At 39.9% G+C, this 25,315-nt stretch overlaps 1 protein-coding gene across 1 annotated transcript in view; it reads left to right on the forward strand.

The window, feature by feature from the left end:
• The window catches only part of Itgb6 (integrin subunit beta 6), a 71,659-nt gene extending 49,841 nt beyond the window's left edge, over nt 1-21,818 (forward strand). Inside the window, exons 14-16 of the mRNA XM_048345355.1 lie at nt 1,376-1,495; nt 6,782-6,948; nt 19,602-21,818. Of these exons, the coding sequence (XP_048201312.1) occupies nt 1,376-1,495; nt 6,782-6,948; nt 19,602-19,700 (386 nt within the window). The 3' untranslated portion in view covers nt 19,701-21,818. The remainder of the gene's footprint in view (nt 1-1,375; nt 1,496-6,781; nt 6,949-19,601) is intronic.
• Nucleotides 21,819-25,315: the final 3,497 nt, after the last annotated feature.

Raw genomic sequence — 25,315 nt, forward strand, 5'->3', positions numbered from 1 at the left:
TAATTTGTAATTGGATTTCTACGTAAATAAATGAGTGTTTCTCTTGAGTTCAAAAACATTTATTCACTTAAATCTATTATCTGAAATCATATTTATAATGCTAAATGTTTTCTTAGTCCATTTTCATGAATAAAACAAGGCACATTTCACACAGACCTTACCAGGTTTTTATCTTATAAACCCAATACAAAGATAACAAATAATTACCCCTTAATATTTCTATCTCTCTGTGGCTGTAATCTTTTTATACCCAAGGAAGCTGTCATTTAATTTTTTTCATAAGAATCAGAGAAACACATGAAATTCTGTTTTATTAGCACCATTTTGTTTTAGCAGAGAGAAGTAGTAAATTGAGGAAGAATGTGTCCAAGGTGATCTTGGATAGTGTCCATTTTAATATTCTGACCCATCATGTCAAAACACAATATTTGGCCATATGTCTTGGAAGTTTAGATTAAGAGTAAACGGTCCATTGTATTTACAGGTTTCTCAAAAGCAGTAATTTTAAGAATATTATTTAAAAGTCTCCAATTTGGAAGAGAGAAGAACTATAAAGCAGTTTGGACATTTGGTTTTGTTTTAATTCATAAAACACTAGATAATTTTGAAAGAAGAGCTGACCCATTGGAAGTTCTGACCACAAGAGTTACATTAACTTCTAATTCTGTCATTTGATTCATATCATTCTCTTTAACAAACTTAACAAGAAAAAATCAATTTGGAAAAGACCTGAGGAAAACTAGGCTTTTTTTGTTTTTAATTAACAAAAGATCAGTACTGAATGACAAAGTGTCATTCCAAGTTCCTTTTAATCTGAGGTTTAACTTTATCTTATAGCTCCCTGATCTACATTAACAATTCTGCCTCTGTTTCTTGGCACTAATTTATTTTCACTGTGGTGACAGCCCACAGTCAGCAATCTTGACTGCATCTTTGTGAGAAAGGCCACTCTAAAAGTATCAGTATCCATTTGAACTATGCAGCAATGTAATACAGCCCTCCTCCCATATGCTCTCAGTGAAGAGGAACACACAGCCCCTCGTTTCCATAACCAGGGCCATTCTATTCCCTAGGCAGCTGTGGACACCTGCCTTGCAGTACTTTTACTCTATTGAAACCCTGCCCACATCAGTTTGGTAGGTACATTTGATGGTAAGTCCTGATTGACCACATCTGGAATTGTTCTTCTGAATCATGAATAAAACCAGAAATCTCACATGGTAGGGGAAAAAAAAAAAAACTCCATGCCTTTTCTGTTTCCATTCTGCAACACTGAAAATACTTATTTGCATATTAAAACTCAATACTACTTTGCTTTAAAAATAATCTCTTTTGGAATCTGATTTAACCTAATGAATGACTCCTTTATCTACAGATTTCTCAAAGGATAGTTCTGTTTCCTGCTCTCTGCAAGGAGAAAATGAATGTCTTATTACATTCCTAATCACTACAGATAACGAGGGGAAAACCATCATTCACAACATCAATGAAAAAGGTGGGTGGTTTGCCTTCCATTGTCAATGCCAAGCAAGGCTACAAGGAAAAAAAACAAAGCCTCTTCAGGTAGCTTGCCAGGAATGACATTTGCAGATTTTAGGTAGAATATCTCTGCTTCCCTAAAGATTGAAAATACTCATTAAAAGGTTTGCTGTATCCCAATGTCTTTTACTAAGACCAGATAACAGCATGACTTGTATTTGTTCCAATCATCATCTCTCTGAAAGCTGGCTGCTGATTTGTACAAAGGTGAACTGATCAAATGAAATAAAAGCAAAGGTGTATCGTTTCAACAGCTAACAGAGAGGAGTGTAGTAGATTTAAAACATGAGAAGGAATCAGGAAAACCTTGGCTGTAATACTATTCCATCATTAATAGATCTTTGACATTCTGGGAGACACCTGCCTCTCTCAGAGTCTTTTTCCTCATCCATCAAATGGGGAAAAAAATAATCCTACTTTCTTTTAAGAGTATAGTTACATGAAATAATGAATGTGAAACATATGGGGATATGTAACTTAGAGCAATAGCTATACAATGATAATGCCGAGGCAGACAAGACAGCAAGACTCCACATGGACCTGTAGAGTCAGTTTGGGACTAATAAAATGCTCAAATAAAAAATTTATATTCAATAAAGGAAAGAGATGAGTTTATATTCGGTAGGAAGGGATGTGTCTGTAGAGAAGGTACTCAATTGTTAGGTCGTTTCACCTGGAAACTTGTTAAATAATGCCAGTTTCCTGAGACAGTGTACCAGATGTGTGGTCTAGGCATCTGACTTTTTAAACATTACCTTTAATGGGTTTCAATTCAACAAATCAGTTTATAATTACAATGCATCTTAATAAAATGTCACCCCTTCCATCATTCTCCCACATAGGAATCTGAATTTTAACAACAACCCTGATGCAGGGTACTGAGCTCCTTCTTTGAGTAACTGTCCCAGGAACCCTGTCAGTATCCTTGAATAGTCATATGTGCCTCCCTTTTTCTGTCTTCAATTATTGAGATAACTCTCCCTGGAGTTTTTGCACAAACAAGAACACACCTGTGTTCAATCAGACCCCATCAGACTATGTCCACAACCTCCTTCTCCCTTCAATAGTTCTGAGCCTCAATTCTGGCTCAGACAACCACAGCATATGTTGGCTATAAAGCATTGATGTTTTGTTGTGTATATTTCAATCTGCTGATATATAGTAAGGCCTGAATTTGAAACCGAAGCTATCAAATAATGCACACCATTTAGGTGCTTAAAAACCAAAACAATACCAGCATAACCAGAAGATAAATTCCAAAATCTCACAACCCAATCAAGGAAACATGATCAAAAACACATCACATGCCATGCTGAGGTAAGATAGAGGTCAATATAATCCAAGAAATAAAAGAGGGACTATGAATCTGGTTTTGAAGTTCAGGTGAGGAGAATGTTTCTGGAGATTGGCTCTTTTAAAAAAACACATGAATAGATTTCTTTGAAATACATACCCCAAATACATTTTGCAGTCATTAGTTAAGGAAAAAAGGTGAATCAAGCTTTCTGGGAATGGATTATTTTATAAGGCAAAAAGCTTGCCTCCTCTTTATCTGTTTTATTAAATCCAATTCTCCAACACTCTTTTGGGACTGTCACAGTGACTTTAACAAGTTATCCTGAAATCAAATGTGCCCACTTAGAGTATCAACTGTATTGGAATAAAAACCCCTCCCAAACAACAAAAATTCCTAGAGTAGGCCCTGGTTTAAATACAGAGGTTTTTATATCTAGTTGGTTTTACTCCCCCACCCCTAAAACATTCTTTTGGCTGATAAATACCACATCATTACTGACCATTGTTAATTCTTGCATTCTTACACACAGTACAAAGGGCATATGACAGCTCATCTTTCTGAGCATTCAGAGTTGCCATGATACCTTTTTGTTGCTGTTATTTTATTTATCCTTATGCACTTGTAGTAGAGATAAAGGAAGAGAAAAAAATCACCTCTCTGTGGCTTCACTTCCTCAGCAATTGTCCAAATTCTAGGTAGAAACCCTGAGAGCAGAGCCCACCCCTAGAATCCAGCAGTCCTTCCCTTCCCACAGCACTGAGGTGTGGGGGTTGGAAGTTTGGCCAGAGAAGAGGTAAATGGAAAAGAGGACAGAGAGAGAGAGGTTAATGATTTCCAGTGTCCACCAAGCAAGTAGAAAAAGGAGTCAGTGAACAGTGCTCAACAGAATGCTTGTAAGCCTGGGAAGAGCTTCCTTCACCTTCCTTTTCACATATGGAGGGACTTTTGAAGCCTACAAGCTATGTTAGTCAAGGAATAACAGCTGAGGAGCCTTCCCACCTGGAACATGCCAAACACTGCAGATGCCACTCCTGCAATTATACCTTGGAGGGTTCTGGCTTTTATGATCTAGAAGAAAAACAAGGAAGAAGAATGCATGTGTTATAGCAACAACACTACAGCTACTTAAAGCGCATCCTTATTTATGAAGCCCTTACTAATGCTGCATACCAGGTGTTATTCCATATGTTTCACCTGGGTAATTTACTTAATATCCTCAACAACCATATAAAGCAAGTACTACTATTATTTTGCTATACAGGTAAGGCAACCCAGGCATAGAGACATAAGTAATTTGCTATGCTTCCAGAAATTAAGCAACAGAGCTGGTTGAGGAACTCCAGAAGCCTGGCTTAGAGCCCAGGCTCTTAACCATTGTGCTACACTGCCTCCCACTGGCTGTGCAATCACAATCAACATCTAAGTGACAAAAGATAGTAACTCAGCTTTCCATTACTGTTATAGAAACCATATTTATTTTCTAGGGACCATATTAGAAAACCAATGAGATCTATGAAATGAATTTTATTTATAATTATATCCCAAATAGTAATATTTTCAACATACAATTGATATAAATATTAGTAATGAGATATTTTACATTTTGGCATACATTGTGTCATAGTATTTTAAATCAAATTAAGAAGAGCCTAACTTGAAAGCTTCACATCTCAAGCACTCAATAGCTATACATAGTAGAGTTACCAGATAGGACAGAATAGCAGTATTAGATATTGAGAATGTTGTCATTAGCACTGATCTCAAACTCAATAGGTGACATTCCACACAGAGATGGAGAATAAAAGGAAGTCATCCTCTTCTCCCACCAAGAAATCCATCTTTGATCTGAGTATAAAAAAAGGAATGACACAGGGATCTGGAAAGGAGAGCTCTATTGTGTGATACCTGCCCTGGCACATGACCTAAAAATCTTTTCTTGAGAAACATACAAAGCCCAATGATGTTAAGCTCTTAAAATGATCTCAGCCAAGCCATGTCTATTCCTCTTTTATTTCCTACAGGAGAACTCTCCAAATTCACTTTCTGGTTACATATCTTGGCAAGCTACAGCCTGCTTTGAACAGGAACATGTTATGCTCTAGCCTAGACACTTCTTTGTAAAAGATAAAGCCAGACCAGCATGCATCCTTCTAGGTGCAATACTGCTGCTTCCTACACAAGAGTACTATTCACATCTCCCAGGCAGCTATTTATCATTTGCCATGTTAGATGACTATCTTTATACCTCCTTACAGTAGTAGCTATGTCTTTAGCAACTGTCATAACCTCCTTATATTACTTTTCTACCAAAGAACAAAAGAGTGTATGAGGTCAGACTTCATGATGTGTGAGGGTCATTAATTGTTCTTGGATCAGATTGGCTGTGAGTGGGATCTCAGAAGCAACATGACTAGTCTATGTGAAGAGACTCTCCTTAGTCAACAGCTACCAGCAATAGCTTTAGGATAAACTAAACATGATTCTTCCCTCTCATTAGATACTGCAAATTTTGCTCATTTATTGCAAAGGGATGCAGATAGTTAATGATCATTTTCATGCAAGATGTTTTTTCCCCATGAAAGCAAAAGGAGAGCTTAATTATAATGTTTCATTAAGAGATGTATCATCTCCTAGGCATATTGCAAGGATTATTAGTCATTCTGCTGTCAATAAAGGAAAGTACTGTAAAACTGCAAGAATTACATTATCAATAAATTCAAAATACCATTTTACAGAGTTTTCAAGTTAAGAGGACCGTACAGAACATGTCCCTTCCAAAGTTCCCTTCAAGATAAAAGTCACCTGGAATACTTTTGATAATGCATCTGTGGCAGCATTCAAGATCCACAGAATCTTAGGGGCAAGGGTTTAGCAAGCTGTTGGTTTAAGAAGAACGAATACCTGTACTTGTTGCTATCATCAGGAAATTCAAGAGAACTGTGATTTGTTGTGAAGATGAGGTCAAAGGACTTGATGGAATTCACACCACAGCATGTCACATTAGAGCAAAAATCACCCTTAATATTCCAGTTCAGGAACTGCTCAGAAAGTTGGAGCACTGCATTAAGGGCTCAACAAAATATAAAGGGAAGCCATGATTGTCTTTGTAAAAAGAAGAAGAAATAGAAAACATCTTTACAAGGAATGGGTTTTGATCATTTTTAATATAATCTCCTAGAATGCTTATGATTTGAGAATACTCTTGAAAACATTGCCAAATGCAACAAACACACAGTTTCTATTTCTACCTTATCATGTACTTGGTAGAGACCATCTTTCTCATGGTCCTTTAAATATCTTATTTACATTAATTGTTACTTTGGAATTCTAACTTCTTTAACACAACAATCAAGGATATGATCATCCTCATGTCTGCAAGTGCAAAACTCCTTATGCTAACATTTAACTTTCATATAGCTTCCTATATTCTTTAAATCATCTCTTAATTACTTAGAACACCCAATACAATGTAAATGCGATCTAAATATCTACTATACTCATTAAGTAGGCAAAATTAGCTGAACAAAAGACTGCACATGTTCAGAACAGATACATTTTTCATAATATTTTTCAGTCCACTGTTGGTTGAATTTGAACATGCAGAACTTGAGTCCTAAGAAGCTGACTGTATATTCATTTGCTTTCTATATTAAACTGTTTCTTTATCTTTTGTTCTGCTTTGACATAATAAAAACCCATCCCTTAAGAATTATGCTTTGAAATTTTGCCAGGACAAAATGTGTCCATATTTACCCTCTGCTACAGAGAACATGTGGATGGAAATGCATTAAGAAACATCTTCTTGTGGGTTGGAGCATAGTGAGAAACTTGCCTGATAGGTACAAGGCCCTGGGTTTTATCATCAATGCTGGAACGAAACAGTCTTTCCTACATCAAAATAGTCATTGTACTAAATTCTTAACATAATTTCATCTGTTTTTCCAGACTGTCCCAAACCTCCAAATATCCTCATGATCATGTTGGGGGTCGCATTGGCTATTCTCCTCATCGGGGTTGTCCTCCTATGCATTTGGAAGTTGCTGGTATCATTTCACGATCGCAAAGAAGTTGCTAAATTTGAAGCTGAACGATCAAAGGCCAAGTGGCAGACGGTATGTGAATCCTTAGGGCTACTCATTGCCCATTGGACAGAGACCTAGTTGAAATGACAGGGGGACCCAATTTTCTTTTTTTTTTTTGTAATTTATTTATTAATTAAAGAAAAGTTTTTTTGGACAAAGTGTAGTGCAAAAAGGGTACAGTTACATAGTAGGGCAGTGTGTACATTACTTGTGATATCTTATATCCTGTTGTTCTTTCCCTTCCCTAGGTCGGTAGACATATATACAATATACAATGTACCAAGAACATATACAATAGCCACGTGGCCTATGCCAAAGAAAATTCGCCTAGGGCTTTAAATGTAATGTTGACAATAGACAATATGTTGACAATTGTCTTATATGAACATACATACATAGCTTTTGAGCTATTGTGATCCACTGAGAGGTCAATTTTTGACCTTTATATGTTGAGTAGTTGTTTGGTTTTAGTTACATAGTGAAGGGTCGCTGACCCAAACCTGTGGGAAATACCATTTGACAAGAAGTTTTTGGTTTCACAGACCTGGTCTCTACTGTCTCTCCATCACCCCATCTTAACAGTCATATATCAGGGAGATCATGCCCCTTTGTTTTTTGTGTTCTAGGCTTCTCTCACTCAACATTATTTGTTCAAGTTCTGACCATTTCCCTACGAATAACAATATTTCACCATTTCTAATCGCTCTGTAGAATTCCATTGTGTATAGGTACCATATTTTTTGGATCCATTCGTCTGTGGAGGGGCATCTGGGTTGTTTCCATATTTTGGCTATTGTGAATTGTGCAGTGATAAACATGGAAGTGCAAATGTCTTTTTCATATCTTGGGACCTGCTGTTCAGGATAGATGCCTAGGAGTGGTATGGCTGGGTCATAGGGTAGGTCTATGTTGAGCTTTTTGACAAACCTCCATACTGTTCTCCAAAGTAGTTGTACTAATTTGCACTCCCACCAACAGTGGAGGAGGGTTCCTCTTTCCCCGCACCCCCTCCAGCATTTGTTGTTGCCTGAGTTCAGACTATAGGCCATTCTAACTGGAGTCAGGTGGTATCTCAGGGTTGTTTTTATTTGCATCTCCTTTACTACCAGGGATGTTGAACATTTCCTTATATGTTTCTTTGCCACTTTATCTCTTCTCTTGTGAAGTCTCTCTTTAGCTCCTTTGCCCATTTCCTAATTGGTTTACTGGGCTTGGAGGGGCTTAGTTTTTTTAGTTCTCTGTAGATGACAGATATCACGCCTTTGTCTGTTGTTGTGCTGGTAAAGATCCTTTCCCATATAGTTGGCTGTCTTTCTATTCTGGTGGCTATGTCCTTAGCTGTGCAAAAACGTTTTAATTTGTTGTACTCCCATTTGTCGAGTCTCTCCCCTATTTGTTGTGCCCCTGGGACTCTATTCAGGAAGTTCCTTCCTGTGCCTGTAAGTTGTAGCATATTTCCTACTCTGTCCTTCAGGAGTTTCAAGGATTCAGGCCTTATATTGAGGTCCTTGGTCCATTTTGAGTTGATCTTGGTGCATGGTGATAGGCTTGGGTCTACTTTGAGTTTTCTGCATATGGCTGCCCAGTTATCCCAGCACCAGTAGTTGAAGAGGCTCTGTTTATTCCATTGTATGTCTTTAGCTCCTTTGTCGAATATCAGCTGACTGTAAGAGTGCAGTTTTATTTCTGGGTCTTCAATTCTGATCCATTGGTCTTCCGTTCTGTTTTAATATCAATACCAGGCTGTTTTTGTTATGATGGCTCTATAATAGAGCTTGAAGTCTGGTATTGTGATACCTCCTGCACTGCTTTTTTTGCCTACAATTGCTTTGGCTATTCTAGGTCTTTTGCTGTTCCATATGAATTTATGGGTTGCTTTCCCTATTTCAGTGAAGAATGTAGCTGGGATTTTGATGGGGATTGCATTGAATTTGTATAAAAATTTGGGCAATATGGCCATTTTCACTCTATTGATTCTGCCTACCCATGAGCATGGTAGGTCTTTCCATCTCCTTGTGTCTTCTTTGATTTCCTTTATCAGATTTTTATAGTTCTCGTTAAATAGGTCCGTCATGTCTTTGGTTAGGTTGATCCCTAGGTACTTTTTTTTTTTTTGGCTACTGTAAAAGGAATTATTTCCATAATTTCCTTTTCTGCATGTATATTGCTGGTGTACAGAAAAGCTGCTGACTTTTGTGGATTGATTTTGTAGCCTGCTACTTGCCAAAATGGTTTATTAGGTGTAGGAGTTTGGGGACTGAGTTTTTTGGGTCCTTCAGATATAAGATCATGTCACCTGTGAATAGGGATAGCTTGATTTCTTCCTTGCCAATGTGGATCCCTTTGATGTCCTCCTCTTGTCTTATTGCTATAGCTAGGGATTCCAGCACTATATTGAAAAGAAGTGGGGAGAGTGGGCATCCTTGTCTTGTTCCTGAGTTTAGGGGGAATGATTTTAGTTTCTCCCCATTTAATATGATGTTAGCAGTTGGTCTGTTGTATATGGCTTTTATTGTTTTGAGGAATGTTCCATCTATTCCTGTTCTCTGCAGAGCTTTTAATAAGTATGGATGTTGTATTTTGTCAAAGGCTTTTTGGGCATCGACTGAGATAACAATGTGATTCTTGATTTTAGTTCTGTTGATGTGGTGAATTACATTGATTGATTTACGGATGTTGAACCATCCTTGTGACTGTGGGATGAAGCCTACTTGGTCATGGTGTATAATTTTCTTGATCAGTTTCTGGATCCTGTTAGCTAATATTTTATTGAGGAGCTTTGGGTCTGTGTTCATTAGTGATATTGGTTTGTAGTTCTCTTTTTTTGTTGGGTGTTTGCCTGGTTTGGGATTGAGTATGCTATTAGCTTCACAGAATGAGTTTGGGGTTTCTCCCTCTGTTTCTATTTCACGGAAGAGTTTGAGGAGTATTGGTATTACCTCCTCACTAAAGGTTTTATAGAATTCGTTGGTGAATCCATCTGGGCCTGGGCTTTTCTTTGTTGGGAGGTTCTTGATTACCCCCCATATCTCGCTGTAAGTTATTGGTTTATTTAGTTGATTTATTTCTTCTTGGTTCAGTTTGGGCAGTTTATACTTCTCTAAGAATTGATCCATTTCTGTAAAATTATTGTTTTTTAGTGAGTAGAGGTTCTGGAAATAGTTCCTTATGATTGTTTGAATATCGTGTGTACTTGTTGTTATTTTTCCAGTGGAGTCCCTGATTTTACATATATGAATCTCTTCTCTTCTTTTTTTTGTAAGTCTTGCGAGGGGTCTGTCGATTTTATTTTCTCAAAGAACCAGCTTTTAGTCTTATTTATTTGTTGAATGGTCTTTCTATTTTCAATCAGATTAATATCTTCTTTAATCTTTGTGATCTCTCTCCTCCTAATCATTTTAGATTCGATCATTTCTTGTTTCTCCAGTTGTTTTAGTTTCATTGTGAGGTTATTCACCTGCTCTGCTTCCATTCTTTTAATGTGAGTGCTGAGGGCAATGATCTTGCCCCCAGTACTGCTTTAGCTGTGTCCCATAGGTTCCTTTGTAATGTATTTTCATTGTCATTGTGGCTTATGATTCATTAATTTCATCTTTAATTTGGTCTGTGGCCCAAGTGTTAGATAACAGTGAGTGGTTTAGCCTCCAAGAATGTGTATAGCCTCTGTGGTAATTGCTGTTATTGAGGGTTATCTTTATTCCACTGTGGTCAGATATAATACATGGGATAACGTTGATACTTTTGTATTTGCTGAGGTTCTTTGTGTGGGCTATGACATGGTCTATTTTGGAGTATGATCCATGGGCTGCTGTGAAATAGGTGTATTGGGTCTCTGTAGGGTGGAAGGTTCTGTATAGATCTGTCAGCTCCATTTTGGATATCGTGTTACTTAGTTCCTCAGCTACTTAGGTACTCAGTTACTTAGGTCCTCAGCTCCCTTGCTGTTGGATCTGTCTCTTGGAGAGAGTGGGGTATTAAAGTCACCCAGTATGATTGTGTTTGGGTCTATCTTGTTCTGTAGTTCTGTAAGAATTTGCTTGACATATGTAGGGCCTCTTTTGTTCGGTGAGTATACATTTATCACCGTGATGCCTTGGTTCTGGATTTTTCCTTGTATTAAAATGTAGTGTCTTTCTTTGTCTTTTTGAGTTGATTTTAATGAGAAGTCCAGCTTGTCTGAGATCAGGATGGCTACTACTGCCGTTTTGGTAGGTGCGTTTGCTTGGAAGATCTTGCTCCATCCTTTCATTCGGAGCCTGTTTTTATCCCTTGCTGTAAGATGGGTCTCTTGTAGACAACAGATGGCAACTTTTTGTTTGTGGATCCACTCTGCCAGTCTGCTTCTTTTTATCAGAGAGTTTATACCATTTATATTCAAAGAGATCAAGGATAAGAGTGTTTTTCCCCTTCCATTTTCCTGTTAGGCTGTTTTTCCTCTGTTTTTTTTTTTTTTTTTTTTTTTTTTTTCCTGTCTTTAGTGAGCTGTTCTTTCTGTTGGGTTCCGGCTATTGTAGTTTCTTTCTGTTTCTGTCTGTGTGTCCTGTACAATTTCTGTTGGGTGGGGTTCCCCTCTTAGAATTCGCTGTAGGGCTGGTTTTTTATTCACATTCTCCTTTAGATCCTCTTTGCTATGGAAAGATCTGGTTTTCTCCTCGAATATGAACTCCAGCTTCTCTGGATATTTTATTCTGGGTTGGCAGTTGTTGGCCTGTAGGACTTGGATGGTATTCTTCCATTCTCTTCGCGCATGGTAGGTTTGTGTGGAGAGGTCTGCTGTTATTCGGATCCTTTTCCCATTGTAATAAACTTCTTTCTTCGCTTTGGCTGCATTCAATATTTGCTCTTTATTCTTGAGATCTAGTCTTGATTATTATGTGCCTGGGCAAGGATTTTCTAGAGTCTCGTCTGCCAGGCATCCTATAGGCTTCGGTTACCTGGGTGAGGTCCCTTGTGAGATTGGGGAAGTTTTCTGCAATCTCTTTATTGAAAATATGTTGAATCCCTCTGTTCTGGTATTCAGCTCCTTCTTCTATTCCAAGTATGCGCAGATTATATCTCTTGTCTTTGTCCACTAGCTCCTGGATTAGTCTGCCCTGGAGCTTTACCGTTTCTTGGAGGGTGGTAATTTTCTGGTTCTTGTCGGCTGCATCATTGTCCCAGACACAGATTTGGCTTCCATATGGTCAATTCTTTGTGCTGTGGATTCAAGTGTGAAGTATATGGATGTCAGGGAGCTATTTATGGTTGCCAGATCAGCTCTGATCATGGAAATTGCTTCCCTTAAAAAGTTGTATTTTAAATCTATTTTTTCGTGCATTTCACTTCTCAGGATGTTAAGGTCTTCTTTGAAGGAGGTTTGCACTGTATCCATTTTTGCTTCCATTTCTTTCTTGGTTTCCTGAAGGTCCTTCAAGACTTACATTCTAAACTCCTGGAATTGTTTTCTGATTTTGTTCCTTAGGCTTTCCATTATTTCTGCTATCGTAGCCTCGGTTGCTTTTTTATTCTCCATCTCCTCTTCAGTCATGCTGCTTTTTGGAGCTGGTGAGTTGGCTTGCCCTTTCATGTAGTTTGCAATATTTCTTTGTGATTTGCGCATCTGGGGATCTGTAGGTGGTTTCCTTGGGTTGGCTCTGTGCTGGTTCCCGCTGGTCTGTCAGTGGAAGACTTGTTTGTGTTCTGTTTCTGGGTTTGAGTTTGGCTGTTGAACCTTACTGCCCAGTGTGTGAGCGTGACCATCTCGGTTGTTGCTGGGGTGGTCACCCTCACTGCACTTGGGGGTGGGTAGGTTCTGTGTCTTTCTCTGCGGGATAGTGTCCTACCGCTGTGTTGTCCTGACCCTAGCATGCCCCTGGTGGGGGTTTGCGGGTCGCTGATTCAGCGTGGTGTGGAGACTTTTCTCTTCTTTGGTTCTTTTTTCCACTTGGTACCTTGGTCAGAGGATCTCAGATTAAGATTTGCCACTGAGAGGCGGTTCACCCACCTGTGTGGGTTGCTCCGGGGCCGGTGTTGTTGAGGGGCGGCCCACCCACCTGTGCGATATGCGCCTACCAGAGCGGTCTCTGCCGTTGGGGGGCCCTGCTCACCTGTGTGAAGTGCACCTTCCCTAGCAAGCACTGCTGCTCGGGGCCCTGCCCACCTGTGCGAAGCTCCTGTGGAGGTTTGGGCAGGAGGTCCTCTTGCTGGAGGGCTAGCACGCTGGCCCACGCTGGCCCTCGGGGGGGGGGGCGTGTGTGTGTGCACTCTAGTGCTTCCTCTGGGGGTGTGCTGCCCCGAGCTGTTGGAGGGTGCTTGTGCCCTCTCTCGAGTTTGCTGTGTGGGGCGGTATGCACGAGCCCCAGCTGTGCCAAGTGTCCGGGCATGGGTTGGTGCCCACAGACTGTGCCTCAGCTGTGAGGGGGGGGGTGTGTTTGGGCCTAGTGAGCCTGTGACTGCTGTTCAAAAAGTCCACGAGGACCAGGAGCCTCAGGTGTTGCTTCCAATGCCCACTGGTTCCCCAGCCCCTGTTGGGGGGCGCGGTGCAGCCTGGCTCAGGCTCCTCTGCTGCCTTCGTGCTGCTCTGCCCCTGCTAACTCCTGTGTCCTCCCAGAGTCTGTAGGGACCTATTGCTGCCAGATTTGTGGCTGGCTCCTTTGTTCCTTCAGGGTAGGGACAGGGAGGGAGGGAGCTCTAGCTTCTTTGTAGGTTTTGGGTCTCTGCTAGATCTGGTCTCCCATGGGGGGAGGGGTGTAATGGGGAACTTACTGGTCCTGGGTTTTGTGAGCGTCCCTAGCCTCGGTGGGCTTTTCCGGGCTGTGGTGCTAGGGTGGGGCGATCGGTCGTTTGGTGGTGGCGGCCCCCGCTCTCCCCATCTGCACCGCCCGGTTCCCCTGCTGCTTACGTCTGATCCCAGCTGTTCCGGCCCGCAGCGGTATCTCTGTCGGTCTGCACTCAGTTCTGGGGTCCGTGGAACTCCTGCCGTCTGGACTCTGCACTCCTGGTGTGACTTTTCAGCAGTTGGTTTGCTTGCGCCAGGTCCCCTTTCCCAGCCTGGCCCTGTTCGGGCCAGGGTTGGCAGGTGGGGGAGGAGAACCCCGGAGATTTTCCAACTTTGTGCAGGTTATAGGCTCTTCTTTTTTTGTTCTTTTTCGTTTCCTGAGTTCCTCTGTTGCTTCCGGTTGTTGGGTTTGCTGGATTCTTGATGGGGTGTTGGGTGCTGGAGTTCTCAGCTCACTATTTAGTTGGAGTGAGTTGGGGTGCCTCCCTGTGGCAGCGCCATCTTCCGAGTTCCCCAATTTTCTTATTTCTATAAAATATTTCAGATGTCACATCCTTTTTCTCTCATTCTCACTGGGTCCCTCAACAGCTTTGATTTCTGTTCTGTTTGTAGGGGGAGGAGGGCAGGGAGGGGCAGGCCCAGGGACCTGTGATGTATCTGGGTTTCTTAGTGTGATAGGGATTTCCACCAGTCTAAAGGGGCTAATGACACTCCTAATAGCATGGTTCAGGGTCATTGTGGAGGGGTGCTTTCTCCAGTGTCACCTCACCACCAGGACAATCCCTTGAGCCCTATTTGATAAAACACCAGTGTTGTACCGAAACGTTTCCATAGATTCATAATGGTGTAGCTAATGGAATAATGTTCAGGAATAGTATTAAAGATCAGCCAATTTCCATGAAAAATACTTGTTGCCAATATAATAGCAGGTTACAAAGCAAAGTTGAGAAGACTTTTGAAATGCCATGGAGTTTCAAAATATCATAAATTTTAAACAGCTACATAAAAAAAGAAGTATCAACCTTTAAATATATGTACCCAATAGACATAATTTAAATGTCTTCTCTTCACAGTAGGCAAACAGAAAACATGAGTACAATTTTCTGTGTTTCTTTTCCACAGGAGAGATAATTACATTTCTAGAGACCCCTGCAAACAATTTCATGGTTTTAATTTCATCTCTCGATCTCTAATGGTGTGTCTAGCTATCTAACAGCAATTATCTTACATTGCTGATTCTAAAAACAGTAGTATCACTGGAGAAAATACAGGCAAACACAAATGCTCCTTTGGGTTCATCTGCCCAGATAAATTGATGTTAGCACTGTTTTTACTAAGCCTATAGCAATATCTTCAGTTGTGAAAGCAAATGGAATTTTCTATTTTGGATAATTTTGTCTTGATAAAGGATGTTTATATTTAGGCAGTTATTTTAAACTAATCATAATATGTGGTACAGGACAAAGGACAATGAAAATTTATATCTACTTTATCTTCCCATTAAAAATGTATTAGACACAACAATCAAATGTAATGTATAAATCTTGTTTGTATCCTAATTTTAGCAGTGCGATATTTTTAAGACAATTAGAAAAGATTAGTATACACTGGATATTAGAATTATGGCAAGGAAGTTTGGTTTGATTAAGTCTGATAAAGGCATGTTGACTTGGTTAGAAAATCGTATTTTTTTTTAGAGAAGCAAATGGAAGTGTATAGGAACAAAAGGAAAGAAAGGCAGGGCATTACTCTGAAATAATTCAGGAATAAGAGACTGGGAGGGAAAGGTGGCTAAGGCAGGAGTACAGCAAAATCATGGTAACTGTGGATGTAGCTATGGAGGCTTGTTATGTAACTTTCCTCTCTTTTTGTGTGTCTTTTCCACATTAAACAAAATTCTTCTGGAAAGCAAATTGTGGATTTGCAATGATAGTAGAACTACTCCATGGTTAATCATGTAAAATGCAACATGACAACTTAGCTTAGTGTCTTGGGACACAGTGTGGCCTAAGTTATGGGCCAGTTAACATCACCTGACTCTATAGTCACAGATGTTGTTTTTAACTTTTACTAACCGGCAAGCAAATGCCTGGCAGTGTCAGAGGGCAATCAGGCTGAAGAATGGGGGTATAATTGCACAAGAAGCAATAGGTACAAATAATAGGTTGGACAAATGCCAGCCTTGTGAAATACTCTTAGCACACACATTTTGAAGGTAGGTAAACTGAGGCTGCGAACGATTAAAGGATTTCCAAGACCTTTGATGCAAGTGGAGTTAAATCTTAATGATTACTTGACCCTCCTAGAAATTTAAGCAAGCCTTCCACAAACAAGCACTAGGGCAACTGTGCACTCCATAACCTACCAGCCAGCATGTTCTTATACAAATGTGTGAGTACCAAAAGATGATTAATATCTTTAAAATAACATTTTAATCAACAGTTAATTTCCCCCAAACATGAATTGTTCTCCCTCAGGATGTAGAACATGACTGAAATTCAAATTCCCAATTTTTACTGGTTCTTTGTCTAAAATGGGACCAACACAGGCATTAAGCAGATGACAGCATAGATGACAAATATTCCCTTGTGAAAGTGAGTTTCTTTGAATAACAAATGTTTGATGTTCCTGACTAGATAATGACTAATAATTATTCACTTGGATGAAAACAAGGTTTAATTCAGATAACTCAAGTTCAGATTTCACTACTATAACTTCCTGGGGCAGGAGGGGGCATTCAATGCACACATTAAAAGATCTTCAATTTAGTTCAGTTGTTATTGAGTACCTATGTATTCTCAAGAGGTGAGTTTAACTGACCTTTAAAATGCAGGGACAGTAGGCTCTCCCGACCCAGAGGCCCACTGGACTCTCAGGGGACAGTTTAGGGCAAGAGTCTCACCCCTGCCTCCTAGAACATTTATCACAGCTGGAAGGAAACGCTACCTTTTATTACACTTTTCAAAAATAATTCCTCTGCCTATTCCTTCTGAAAACACAAATGGAAGATATTTAAATTCATTTTTGATTAGACATATTTTTTTCCAGGATGACAAGTCATTAACTTGAGGCAAAAAAAAAATGTTCAGCCTGACATTTCTTTAGTCATGGATTGATTTTGTCCTGTACTAAGCAAATCAGGTCTGCATTTGGCAGTTAGGCAATCATTAAGGAAGCTCCGGGTCACGCCAGAGAATTTTCTTATTATTATTGCTTTTTATCAGCTTGAAAAATGTGCCCTTGCATTTTCGGAACCCATCAACTAAAAGGAATACCCCAATATTCCAGGGAAATCAACCTGGTCACCCTAGAAAAATCTAGGGAAAACTAGCTTTGTTTAAACCGTGGAGTGAAGACTCACCAGAAAGGATGCAGAATGCAAGCCTGCCTCTCAGCTGCAAATCCGATGAGGAAAGTGCACCTGCATGGCCCCCATGCAGGCACGATTGCACAATTGCACACTTCCCCTGGGGAAAAAAAATATCTGAGCATACTCAAGAAGCACCCAACTACATACACCCCAACAGTAACATAGGCTTATTCCTCCTCCACTCTACCCTTCCTCCTTACCCTCCTACGAGGGAAGAATTTGCTTTAGCCATGGTCCCTCTATGCAAGGGACCCCAAAATATTGCAGACCTGAATAAATGAAACTGCTCTAAAGTAGAGAATGCATGTTGCACAATCAAGTTTAAACATTCAACTAAACATCTACAAATATACTGCTATTCTGCCTCTTGCAACTCAAGTCACCCCCTTTATAGTGGATATAAATTCTAGTTAGTGCAGTGTATTTTAATATGCTTGACATGAAGTGGATGGGACTACAAACAAGTGCCCAGCCCTACCAAGACTTAAGCTGCCCACAGTCTGTTTTCTCTTTAGGGTACCATTTCTACTCACTAGATCTTCTTCTTTCTCCAGGACAAGACCCACTCATCACTCCCACACTCCATCTCTTGTGTTTTCCACGTTGTCTCCCCGGTTGAGACCCACTTTCTTCTGTGACAAAGTAGTTTCTAATCTTAAGCTTAGTAGAATCTCAAACTTCTATTTGCACATGACTTTTACTTGCACGTGAGACTCTAAGACCACATCACTTTGTCTGTCAGCTACAAAATCTCTAGTCTTACAGTGATGGGACTCAATAAGGCTAGAGATATCTCAGAATTTTCTAGGCCAATCTCAGGAGCAGAAGCAATATGGCCATCATGTTTTGACCCATCTTCTACCTCCAGCCAAGGCACCACTTCTCTGCTTGCACTCCATACACACATAGTATCTTTCTTCAAAGACACATAAACAAGTGCAACATGACACTCAGTAAGAGGTCAGGTTGCTACCTCAGGCAACAGAGAAGCAGGTGCTGGTGCAATACCTGCCCACAGAGGCCCACTGCACAGAATGCATGGGTAATGGGAGGAAAAGGCTGGGAAATGTTTTCATTTTACACAATTCTTTTGGATGTTGAAACAAATGTACTGTGAGTACAAATACTATCTTGCTTTTTCAAGTAGATGCCTAGCAATTGCCACAGTCTCTACAATTCATGGGGTTGGAAACCATCATACAGGGTTTTGTGACTCAGGTGGTATCTGGACTCCACACATACTTAGAAATGGGCTTGGGAATGTTAAGAGTGCCAAAGACCTGGAGGAAAGTAGCCTTACAACCATTTCCAATACCAAATGTGAAGGAGAGCTTTAAAGAAAAATTAATAAGGAAGGCCAGGCATGGTGGTACATTCCTGTAATTCTAGCTATATAGAAGATCACCATCTAAGGCTTGTCCTGAGAAAAAGGTAAGAAGCCTTACCCTAAAAATAACTAAAGTAAAGGAGATCTGGGAGCAGGTTCAAGCAGTATCAAACACAAAGCCCTGAGTGCAAACCCTACTACCTGCCAAAAAAAATTGAGAGACAAAGAAGAAAAATAAAAAGGAGAAGGAAGAAGAAAATAAGGACACAAAAGGTAGCATTAATTGAGCATTTACTATTTGCCAGGCAAATGCTAAGATACTTCCCTGTGGATGAAGTAAGGAGTGTGTTAATCCCTCTTTAACGGATGCCAAGAGTCAGAGTAGCTGGATAAGGTCATGTGGCAGAGCTGGATTTGAACTCCAGATGTCTGATGCAAAAGCCCCTGTGGCCAACCTTGACAGTGAGTAAGAAGAAACTACCTCAACCAGGCCCCTTGCTCCTGCACAGCCAGGCTTTGTCCACTGACCCTTTGGGCACCACTGCAGCTGGCATCTAAAATGCATTGTCATCCTGAACAGAATAGCTGAGCTCACCACCATAAACGAGAACTTTCTCACAGCCCCAAGAGCAAAGCCATTTGCCAGGTCTGCCATCCAGTCTCCTAAACCAGGACCCACCCAATGCTAGCTATTTAAGAGATCTGTTTTCTTCTTCCAAATCACTCTGTCTGAGCTTTGGTTTCATTCTGGCAGGATGATGTGAGGCCTTGCCTGAGGCCTTTCCCTAGAAACAACCCATTTCTTAAGGCAGATCAAGTACACTGACATTCATACTTCTATGTTTCCACCTGTTTGACTTTTGCCATTTTACTTTTGGGACCTTCCATCTCACCTTCAATTCACTCTGCTCATTCTGCTCATACTGTACACAGGAGTGCCTGAGCTAGACTCTCAGTGCTGGGAAAGCAGTGAGCAAACCAGGCCATGTTCCCTTTCCTATCCATGAATTAGTGCATTTCCAAACAGGGTAAGATTTTAAGAATTTTCACATGGAATTGGTTTGGCATATTATAAAAACAAGATAAGATATATAAATTTTAAAATGCTAGCAATTCTATGGTTTTCAAGTTGAGATCGCTGTTCTCTTTCCAATTTGAACTATAATGAAAAAATTTAGAGGTATTAAATGGTATAACCAGTGTCCATGCTTTCATTGTTTGTTTTTCAGGGAACCAATCCACTATACCGAGGCTCCACGAGTACTTTTAAAAACGTGACCTACAAACACAGGGAAAAGCAAAAGGTAGATCTGTCAAGCGATGGGTAGAAGTCCTTCATGCATGGGAAAAGTCTGCTCCACTGACATGAAAGGTTAATGCACTGTTTGATTTTTCATTCTTTGTTGCTTCAAAGGAGGTTGGTTTAGATAATAATAGGTCATTTGGAGATCAGTCATCTCTACATAAAGGTGAGACGCTGTTGGCAGGTTGAAAACAATCAAGAAGAGGAATTTCTATTGCAAGGAGGTGACTTTGGAGATCACTTGAGGAATACTCTGTTGCATTAATGTCTCAAAAAAAATCATCAACATGATTCATGTGTGCCTGCTTTGCATTTGAAAAATGTATGGAATTAGAATCTCATTTGTTTGCAGAATACAGCTACCTGACGTCTTTGTCTCAGCCCATGTGCTCACACTGGATACTCACCTTTGGCAGCTGTTCTAAGTTTGTAGTAAATCTGTCCTTTCCTAAAGGAAGATTTGCTTCAACTCTGTGAGAAATGAGACCTTGGTTTTACTTCAGCTGAAAGAATACAACTCTTCCAAAGGTATCCCAAATGGAAGATGGAAAATTATGTATGAGTTACTTCTGTGAATTTGTATGTATTTTGTCAGGTACACAAACAAGGATTTTGGGTTTTATAGATAAGGAAGAAGTAATTTATAAATGATGTCACCAATAAAAATGAAGAGAACAACCCTATCATTGGGCTAATTTATAAATTACTAGGAAAATGCTCAGTTTCTGCTTGTTCCTGAGTTCTAGCCTATTCTCCCTCCTTCACCTTATTTTATTCAGTCTCGGTCTTCCAAGTTAATTGACCAATGAAAGTGTCCATTTCTTTTTGAAAAACTGTTTTAAATGGCTTTTTCTAAGTGTGCTCCAATGAAAGGAACCTGAGGTAACAATCAAATGTTTGACACTTTTTAATCAGGCATATCAAGAGTGCATAGGCCCTTGTTGTGTATAGGCTTTTTAACCTATCTTCTTGTCACATCTGTACAGCCCAGCATGCATCTGTCCCTTGTTTGTGATGGAGATGCATTATATAAATTGTTTTAAGAAGTTAAGACCTTACTTGTAAATTACATGTGAACGGGACCAGGCATGGCTACACACACCTGTGTTCCCAGCGTTTGAGAAGCAGAAGCAGGAAGCTCATGAAGTTCCAAGCCAATTTAATATGGTGGAAAAAGAAAACAAAAATGTGGATAAATTAAGGATCCACTAGTAAGAAGGAATTGAAGAGATGGACTCTACTGGATATTATTTCTTATGGTAACTGCTCCATTAGGAAGAATTTTCATCCCATATGACACTCATGATGAAGCCAAGGCTCAGAGGTTGGGTAGAAGAAGTGAATTCTGAAGCTACATCTTCTAACTCCAAGCCTCTTCTCCTTCCCACTGCATGAGACTGTTACATTTTTTAGAAAAAAAAATGATAGATTTTGTTAATTAAATGATAGCTACCATTTATTTGAAAGTGCACTGAGAGTAAATAACCAGAATTTAAACCATTAGGGTACAGGTGAGTTGGGGTTTTGTGTAGTGTTCATTACGTTTGATTAGATTGTGACAGGAGGCCTTTTGCTAGGTGAGTAGTTCCTTAGGTAGTGAGAACTTCGTGGTTGATGGTTGTCCACTGAATCATGTCATCTCAAGAGATTCTTTAGTGCTACCAGACAGATCTATACAGATTCTGTTGCTTGAAGATCTGTTTTTTTTTCTGATTTCTAAATAACTCAGGTAAATCAGAGGGTTAGGGGTTACACAGATAAATGAAAAGAATTACTAAGTAATCTCCTTGGACAGATAAGGAGTAAGGCATCCCAGGTTTCCTGACTGTGGCCCAGAATTTGAGCAGGTGGACTATAGATGACATGTAGCCAGTGACATTTCTAAGAGGACAGATTGGCATTATTTCTATCATTACTGAAATGAGATTTTAGAAAATATACATTTCTTTTGTGTGTGTATTAGGGAAAAATCTTCTCTTTCTCTAAGTGCTGTTTTGACCCAAGGCAGGACCTTGAAAAGGCCAAAACACTAACAGCAGTACTTCTGTTCACTGAAGAATTATGTTACATGAAGATAAAGTGGTTGTTTTGTAAGTTGTTTTTATTTTGTGTTGACATAAATAAACATGGTAATTTAAATGATGAACCTTAGATGGATATTGATTCCTTTGATGTACTCTACACAAAACCTTCTTCTTGGATTTCTGGATTTTTTTTGTGACCTGCTCTGACTGCCACAGTGGTTTCAGTTGAGGTCAAGTAGAAGTGTAGAACAAGGACAGCCACAGAAGGTCAGAGGCAATAAGAATGGGCATGATTTGATGAATACTGATGACACTTAAACCATGAGGCCTTTTCAAATAAGCCTCAACAGTTCCTTACACTATGGAAAATCAATTTCTTCAGGATTAGCATTATAGGCTGAAATATAGTAGAATTCACGCATTGAAATCTTAACTCCTAGTATCTTAGAACATGCCTATATGATTAGAGATGGGATTTTTTTTTCATTTCTTTGTCAAAGTGCTGTACAGAGGGGTTACAGTTTCATACCTAAGGAGATAGAATTTTACAGGGCAACTAAGTTAAAATGTGGTCATAGGGTTTGGATCTAATTCAGTATAACTGCTGTCCTTTATCAGAGGAGGGTAAGACATAAACCAACACAGATGGCAAACAATGTAAAGACACAAAGAGAAGAAGGGCATATATATACAAGAGAGAGGCCATGAAGAAATCGACCAATGTTGACACATTGACTTCAGGTTTCTTAGCCTCCAGAACCGTGAGAACATTATATTATGACAGCCTTAGCAAACCATACATTTAGGTAGTGCTGTCTTTCTGGCTTCCATTTGTCAGGTTCCATGGTGCCATACCTATTTTCTGAATTGGGAAAATGAAGCAGAGACAGACAAAATGCTCACAAAAGGAGTTGCCTTAATTTCTTTTCTTCTCTTCTTCCCTTTCCTCCTTCCTTTCTTCTTTTCCTTTCTTTGTTTTGTTGTTTTTAAAAGAAAAATAACTGTCAAGGAATGGAAGCTAATTCCAGCAATGAGGCTCATTCCAGGGATAAAAGCTCACTCTAGCAATGTCAAGTCAGAAGTTCTTATGCTCTGAAACACAGTATTTCTTGTGTGTCAAAAGCCAGAAAAAACCTCCTCTTATTTTAACAGCACTGAGAAAGTCACTTTTCTCCTGAATTTTTACATTTGCAAGATGGTACCAATATCTGTCTCTTCTAACGCCTTTAATAATCCCTGACACAGAGTAGAAAATAAATTAATCCACCAAGTATTTATTAAGTGTTAGTATATGCCAGATATTGTTCTTGTGATTATGGATCTAGTGAACACTGAGCAAAACAAGCAATCCCTATGCTTCTAAGTAGGGGACATGATAACAAACAAAAAGACAAAATCAGGCACTAGGCCCAGCTTCTGCACAGCCCAGATCAACTGGGCTCCACCCACCTCTCAGACCTCTGCCTGCAATCATCCCAGCCCCACCTGGTATCTCCCCCTCCCCCACCAAACTCCACAGGTGAGCAGCTGCAGCAGATCCTGTGGCCACATCTAGGGTGGCTTTGCCATCTGCTGTCCCAATGAAGCCAGAAGCTCAACAAGATAGTGCAAGAGAATTAGCAACCAAAGAAACAAACGTGTAGTCCTGAGAAGTAGAGATAGGAAGCAACCAGCAGATGACAAGCTGAGCTGGCAGTGGTAGATTCCAGGAAGACCACTGCCAGCAATTAGCAAGGAGCTTCACTTCACTTTCTTGTTTCCTAAGGAACCTGAACTAAGAAACAAAGCAGCCATAGTCCCCGGTGAGGAGTCATCTTAGATGGGGCTCACACATTTGAGTAGATATTTGTTTTAAGTAAGTACTAGATCTCAAGAAGTCAGTGTTGTTATATTTAAGAAGCAAGAAGGTCAACTGAGGGAGGGGGATGAGTAAATATGTATTAAAATCTAAAGCAAACTGCTCAGTGTGGTAGCTCAAGTCTAATCCTAACTACTTGGGAGACTGATCAGGAAATCCAGTACAAGGCCAGCCTGAGCAAAAAACAAAGAAACAAAAAACAGTTTGCAAGACTCCATCTGAACCAATGACTGGATATGGTAGTGTGCACCTGGCATTCCCTAATGACATGGAGAAGCGCAAATAGGAGGAACATAGTCCATAAAGTAACAAACACACAAAGGGTTAGAGGGGTGGGTCAGCAGTAGAGCACCTACCTAGCAAGCATGAGGCTCTGAGTTCAACCTCCAAATTTGGGGGGGAAGAAACAGCTACAGCAAATTATTGAATTGAGCCACTAAAACAAAGCTACTAGTTTTTGAACACGAAGTTTCATGTGTCTATAAATAAATGTGTTGCAATGCTGGCAGTATTGCTCAGTGATTACATTCATAAGAGCACATTTCAAATCAACTGCTAAATAGGTTGCTAGAAAGATCCCAGGGCTTTTGTTTAAACACGGTGCTTACCACATCAGATAGCATGATTTCTATTCACTCATGCTCTTAAGTAATTGATTATCAAAGGTTATGAGACAGTCTCCAGAAATATTAGCAGCTTAGTACTCACATTCTTGTCTCCTTTCTTTTTCCTCTAGAAAAGAAAGTGTAATCATTTGGGGGTTCTTTCTGTGGAGTCATTACAACTCCAAAATGTGCTTTTATGATGAAGGATGTGGATAATAAAAAAAAACAAATTTCAAAAGACAAATGCAAAACTAGACCGATATGACCAGTGAAACAATGAGCCAATTAGAAGAGAGAAAACAAAGAGCCAGATTCCAGTGGTTCATGCCTATCGTGCTAGCTATTCAGGAGGATGACATCTGAGGACTGCCATAGGAAGCCAGAACAGGCAGACACATCTGAGGGACTCTTATCTCCAATTAACCAGCAGAAAAGCTGGACTAGAGGTATGGCTCAGATAGCAGAGCACTAGTTGTTAGCAGAAAAAAACTGGGCTCAAGGACCTGAGTTCAAGTCCCAATATGATACAAACCACAACCAAAAAAAACAAACCAGTTTTTGCAGCAGATACTACAAAGGGGTGACACTAAGAAGTAAATAGATAGGTTCTTACCTGTGTTTATCCTTCAAATGTATTCATCCTTTTTAAGACTATCATTCCTCTAACTACCACAGACTAAAGCCTCCTGCTCCAGGCCAGCTCTACAGGATTCCAGTTTTGAGAATCCACATGGTAAAGGTAATCTGGTTCAATTTCCTCTTCAAGATCCTTCAACATCAGAAACAACTGTGTCCTGAAATATTCATGAAACTCCCTCCCCATGGAGCACAGACTGGATCCAGAATCCTCCCAAAGAAACCAAGTTTTCTGTCTCTCTTCCTCTCTTTCATCTCTCACTGCCCATTTGTTTCCATCACATTCTTGAAGGAATATGGTCTTGGAGAAGCAATCCCACCAATCACAGTTAAATGAAAGGAAAATCAACCTTTGACCCACACACTCATTCAACAGGCCAACAATTCATAAAGATTCTTTATCATTCTTACTTCAAGAAAATATAAATGGAAAAAAATCTTAGAATAAGAAACGAGAACAAATGAAATTCAAAAAGTAGAACTTCTGCCTTCTATTAAATTCCATTGGACTCAACAG

Source organism: Perognathus longimembris, chromosome 4 (assembly GCF_023159225.1).
Source record: "Perognathus longimembris pacificus isolate PPM17 chromosome 4, ASM2315922v1, whole genome shotgun sequence".
NCBI lineage: Eukaryota > Metazoa > Chordata > Mammalia > Rodentia > Heteromyidae > Perognathus > Perognathus longimembris.